The sequence below is a fragment of the Saccopteryx leptura genome, chromosome 1 (assembly GCF_036850995.1).
Source record: "Saccopteryx leptura isolate mSacLep1 chromosome 1, mSacLep1_pri_phased_curated, whole genome shotgun sequence".
Lineage (NCBI taxonomy): Eukaryota > Metazoa > Chordata > Mammalia > Chiroptera > Emballonuridae > Saccopteryx > Saccopteryx leptura.
In genome coordinates this window covers 34,104,880-34,110,997 of record NC_089503.1, presented here as the reverse complement: position 1 = coordinate 34,110,997, position 6,118 = coordinate 34,104,880, and the positions used below count along the sequence as shown (strand labels likewise).

Genomic DNA, 6,118 nt, shown 5'->3' with positions numbered 1-6,118 from the left:
ATGTCCCGATATGCCAAGGTTGTAGGTTCCATCCTGGGTCAGGGTACTTGCAGGAACAGATCAATGTTTCTTGCCCTTTGCCCCATCCCATCTTTTGAAAATCAATCAATAAAATTTTTAAATACACTTGTAGGGTAATTTTTCACTTTTTGGTTAGCATGTCCTTTGCTGTCTGTGCGTGTAAACTTGAGGTCTCTTTGAACACTCTAGTATTGGTAGGACCTGTGCTGGGGACTGGATAGAGATGAGTAACCCTTCACTTATAAGTTTCTCATTCTTTTGTGGTGAAAAATTATACAATTAAAGTATTCTGTAATGTGCATTTTATGAGGAAAGAAAAAATGTGGGACCTCAGAAGGAGAACTCTTAGCGGTTGGGTATGGGGATGACTGTAGCCAGAAAGGGGTAATAGTAAAACTAGATTCTTTTTATGCTGACAAAACTGTGTACACTCGTAAATAAATATGACTTTTGTCCAGCTCATAATGCATATTGCTCTAAAAATACCACAAAGTGGAAAATGACAGTGGCTGAAACAGCATACAACATGTTAATGACCACAAAATGACACAAAATGTTTGATAAAATTTAGATCTGCCACATTTGACAAAGGAGAATTAAATATGGTAGAAATAATAGCAATCAAGGACAATTCAGAAAGCAGAAGCTATAATTAATAAAATATGACATGGCTAAACTATTTAAATGAATGTTAATTTTGCTTATATTTTTGGTAAAATTAATAAAAATGGAAGAAAATGGAGGCAATTTAAGTGAGTAATAAAACTCATTTATGGAGTTTTCATTCTCTACCCCAATTATTCAATATCGGCATATTTGTTTAAAACCTTTTATGAGAACATCTCTAGAATCAACAGCATCAAAAGGCCCCAGGTCACTTCAGGGCTTCAGAAGGAGGTAAACTTGACATTTCCAACAGACAGAACCTGACAAAGCTGAAGCATTGTAGAAAGAAAATATCATATATCATACAAGGTTTAGTATGAAAGGGACCTGGATTTCAATCAGTAGTTTCTTCTTACTAAGTTTTCTTCAACAAGCTGTTTGGCCTTTCCAAGCCCTTAACTCCTCTATAAAATAGGGAAATAATCTGTCTCCCAGTCATAGTATCCCATTAATCCTCAAAGCATCTAGCATAGGAGCTGACAGAGAAAATGACAGATGGTAAATTATGTCACTTAAACTCCCAGTATTTTCCCCACTTTAACCTCTTGTTGTGGGGATCAAAAATGCCATATACTTCTCTGCCTCCTTAAAATGTTTTACTCAACAAATTATGCCCTTTCTTTGATGCCTCAGAATCATCATAATGACCAACTATGGCATTATGCTGTCGCAACACTGGAACGATGAGGCAGAGGGCCGCATGGCACTGGTGCTTGAACATAATCGAGTCCTGTGGTCTCCTCTCTTACGGTGCCTTTTCATTACCGAGACTGAGAAGCCATAATCAAGTTGGTAGAATTATATATAAATGTATAAATAAGCTCAAAAGAGGGCTTCTCTCTTATGTTTTAGGGTATTGCCTTAGTGTCTTCATTCTTTTTTTAAAAAATTTAGTGGGGTAACGCTGGTTAACAAAAAACAGGTTTCAACTGCACAATCCACAACTCATCTGTACACTGTATTGTCTTCCCTTTGTACTACTCCTTTATTTTCACTTTCAAGGTACAGTTAATTTATTTATTTTTCTGGCTTTGTAACTTATAAGTGTAGTGACTTTTGCTTAAAAATATTTTTGTTACAAAAATAGTGTCCATACCGTTTAGCCCTGTGGCAATATATTATGCAATTTAAAAAAAATTATACCTAGACATCTTGAAATATATACAGATGAAACAATATGTCTTAACTTTGCTTCAAAATAACTTAAGGGCAAAGAGATTGGAAAGGGTTAATGAAGGGGATGAAAATGAAACCGTATTTACCATGTGCTGTTGGTAACTGCCAAAGTTGGGTAGGTGCTGGGTACGGGTACTAGAAGTGAGCAGTGAGGACGGAAGGAATGGGAGGAGGGGTGATTATACTATTCTACCTTTTATTATGGTAATTCCAAACCTATACTCAAGTTTAAAACAAAAACAAATGAAACTGTGTCTCAAATTAAGAGGAACTGGGTGCTGGTGTGGGTTCTAATTTGCTGTGTGACTCAGGTATTCACTTCAATTTCATTACGCCTCTATTTTCTCATCCGTAACACAAGGCCTTGATGACTGTGAACACTGAGTTATTTCCAAGAATTTGGACGAATGGTATTATTTGGGTTTTTAATCATTTGCTTTTAAATAAAGATTCTCTTTATTTCTTTTTGTTTTCTTTTAAATTTTAATTTGTTTTCCATGGTTATGATTTAGACTTAGAATAAAATCTTCTAAATTTCAGCAAAATGTTCTTCTAACATTCTTAAGAAGTATTTCACTTTCCTCACTTTAACACTAAGCAAATTCATTATACCTAGTTATATATTAAGGCAAAGCAGATTGCTTTCTGGAAACTTTTAATAATTCAAAACACCACATGTAATATCATATTTCTGACCTTATGAGTACCATATGTATAGAACAATTTACTACATATTTTATATATCTGCTATTCCATTTTTAAAATGAATGCAATGAAAGTGTTCAGTAACTTGAATTTTGAAGAAAAAAGTCTTTTAGCTAGAATATTTTTTACCAAGTTATGATTTAATATTTACCAATGTGTAAATATACAAACATGATAGCAATTTTAAAAACTTGTGAATAGTTGGCCTTACAAAATTACAACACACTGTAAATAAATCCCTCCCACATTTTATACAAATTACATGATTTTGATATACAAAGATTTTGTTTTTATTACACTGACAATTGTACAACCAAGACTATTTACAATGCAAAAAAGTATATAAACCACAATTTAACATTCTGCTACTGGCAGCCACTATAGTTTAGGAGGTAGCTTTAATTAAACGAAATGAACAGAAGCCACATTTCCCAACTTATGTTCTAAAAATAATTTACATAAGATAAAAATTCATTATATGCACAGTATATACAGTTTAATTATTAAACTGCAATCTAGCTTAATGTTTTTTAGTACATCCTGAATAACTAATATGGCAGTGGGTTTGCTATTGATTTAGCATATTGTTCAAAAACCTTACTGAATATTTAGAAATTTAAGAAGACCCTACATAGTGACATGGAAAAAGTCCCTAAATGAGAATCAAGTAAAATTTTTAATTTTTAAGGACAAAAGCCTAAACTTTATTCCTGTTTTTATTCCTCACCCTCCTGTCTTTTAAAAAAAAAATTTTTTTTGACACATTTGTTTGTTTTACAAAAACACAGTATCTATTGTTGCCCAGGCTCTTTTGTAAATTACAGTAAGGGGGAAATATATGGAAACTTCTATGAAATAGCATAAATTCAGAAGAATCCGGCTAAGAAATAGATGTGTGCTTTGCGTCATAATGACTCGCAATTTCTTCCAATTAAATACAATTACTTACGCACAGTTTACTTTAAGTCAAACTATAAGCACATAACATACGAACAAAATTGGAAAATATCAGTACAGCCAATGATATAAGGAAGTGTTTATTAATGGGAACATTACACAGAGCCATCGAATCCCTCAGATACTAATAAAATCCATTATCAGTATTTTAGCTAAATCTACTAAACCCACACAATTAACCCTTTATTTTTTCCTAGCACTGTGATTACAGAACTCAGAGGAAAAAAAATGACTGATCGCACCAACGCAATAGAAAATGACTAAAAACAAATGTTCAGCTATTCTTTTAAAATCTAACAGTTGTTAATATTGTTTTAAAAACATCTTCATGTTTTAAGAATTACAAATCATTTCAGAAAATTTATGCTTCTGTTATGTCAAAGATGGAAACAGAAAATGCAATAACCCTAATAATGCCTACATTTACACTCACAGTCCTACCTGGGAGATATCCCTTTTTTTGGCCCTGAAGTAAGTTGTCCTGAGATTAATGATTAAACATAAGGTAAAATGAGCAAGACTTTTTCTTCAGTTTTGTGAAATCACATTTTAAAATATTCTTAAAAAAATATTAACAGCTGTTCTTTATCTCGTGCTTAATTTAGAATCAGGTAAAATTTTGCTTCTTATGGATCAGAAAAACCTAACGCTACAATGCTAGGATATACATAAAACCTTTTCAAGTTACAGATTTGTTTCAAATAGACCACCCATTGCTGGGACACTGTGTTTTTTCACCAGTTGACAGTGTAGGCACTTGTTTTTTGAAAATGTCTGGTTTAAGAAATAAACAGCCACCTTCTCCTTCTTCTAAGTGACACCAGGCAGTGATCACAGAAGTGCTTCCCGGATGAAAGATCAGACTAGGGTTCACTCTATAAACACTGGGATTTTGGTTGGTGGGGGAATACAGTACAGTCACAGACACATTGACTCAGTCTTTAACTCTCGGTAGATTGTAAGCATAGCGCACCAAAGGGAATCCTCGACTCTGATAGAAACAGGCTCGCCCACAGGCCTGCACCTGGTCAGAACTGTCCGAGACAAAGGAATCTTCTTCATCTGCGTAATCGGAGTGGGCCGACTGCGTGCCACAGTCGGACCAGTAGCCGTCTGGCCTTTGGCAAGAACCCACGGCCAATGCAGGACAGCTGTGTGATTTTATCAAATGTTTGCACGACACTGGCTTTGTCAAGAGAAACGATTCGCAGCAGTCACACACAGCCAGGTTCCCCTGCAAATGTGAGTACATGCCACAGTCGTAGTAGAAATCCTGCTCCACGCAGCCAGCTTGGCTACTGATGGAAACTGACACCGAGCCGCTTTTCTTGGTAACGTGCCGCTTCAGTAACTTCCAGTCTTCTTTAAACTTTGGGTTGAAGAAAACATACAGGACCGGATTCAAGCAAGCGGGCAGTGGGAAAAATATCAGAGTGACGGACTTCATTATTTCAGGGCTGATGGAGATGGCCGTGATCAGCGGCGCGAATGAGAAAAACGCAACAGGGCAGAAAAAGATACAGTTGGTGAAGATCAGCCAAGCAACATGCTTAATCATGCCGGACTGGGAGTTCTCGGAAAGGTCCTCTTTCTCCAGGTTGCAGTAAAGTTTAGTGTAGATAATGGCCATTAATAAAAAGGCTAGTGAGTTCAACAGCACTAAGGTCACCGTGAACCCTAAGGACGGCGTTTCCCCCGTGGGGAAGGGCAAGCACAGGGGGGAGGCAGAGTACTCCCCGCCGTGGAAAAGCGGGAAGCAGCCGGCCACTGCGGCCCCCGCGAACGCGGAGAGGGCAGCGAGCCGGAACTGTCTGAGATGATTGCTCTTCCCATTTTTCACTAGCTCTTTTGCAGATAAGCTTCTTTCGACAGCTGCCAACATTAATAAAAAGATGGCGCTTTCTGACGAGAAAACGGCAAGGAACCCGGCTATTTTACAGCCACTGCCACTCTCCCACCAAATGCCAAATTCAGCAAACCTGCCCCAGGACACGGCATCCAGAAAAGTTAAGATGCCGGTGTAGGCGCCCATGAGTAAGTTAGACACGGAAATCAGGCCTATGAACAATTTGGAGGAAGGCAGTGATGTACAAGGAGCAAATGTGGTTAAAATAACGAGCAGGTTGAAAAACAGTGCAACCAAGAAAATGAACCACACTGTAAGACGGATCATCCAACTTCCCAGTAAATATTCGCAGGGCTTAAAAGCACCTATAATAAAGACAAAAAAAAAAAAAAAAAAAGAGACAACTTAGAAAACATCATATGATATGGCCTAAGACACTAAAGACAGTTAATCTGGAATAATTAAAGCTGCTATGAAACTGAATTGAACCAAATTGAAATGATCACCGTTTCTTAAGTCACTATTTTCTTAGTCATTGCACTAGACTATGTTAAAAATAATTTTTCACCTAAATATTTGGTAAATCCACATGGTAATATTTAAAAGAAAAATCTCACTTTTTCTTATACCTAAGTAAATAGCACAGTGTCTAGTATGTTCAGGCTTAATATATATATTAAGGATTTGGAATTGGATAAACTAAGGTTTGAATTTAGGGTTCATAACTTGCACTTCTTTTTCGTGAAA

At 36.4% G+C, this 6,118-nt stretch overlaps 1 protein-coding gene across 1 annotated transcript in view; it reads right to left on the bottom strand.

The window, feature by feature from the left end:
* Positions 1-3,312: 3,312 nt before the first annotated feature.
* The window catches only part of LGR4 (leucine rich repeat containing G protein-coupled receptor 4), a 113,833-nt gene continuing 111,027 nt past the window's right edge, over positions 3,313-6,118 (bottom strand). Inside the window, exon 18 of the mRNA XM_066364129.1 lies at positions 3,313-5,736. Coding sequence (XP_066220226.1) covers positions 4,460-5,736 — 1,277 coding nt within the window. The 3' untranslated portion in view covers positions 3,313-4,459. The remainder of the gene's footprint in view (positions 5,737-6,118) is intronic.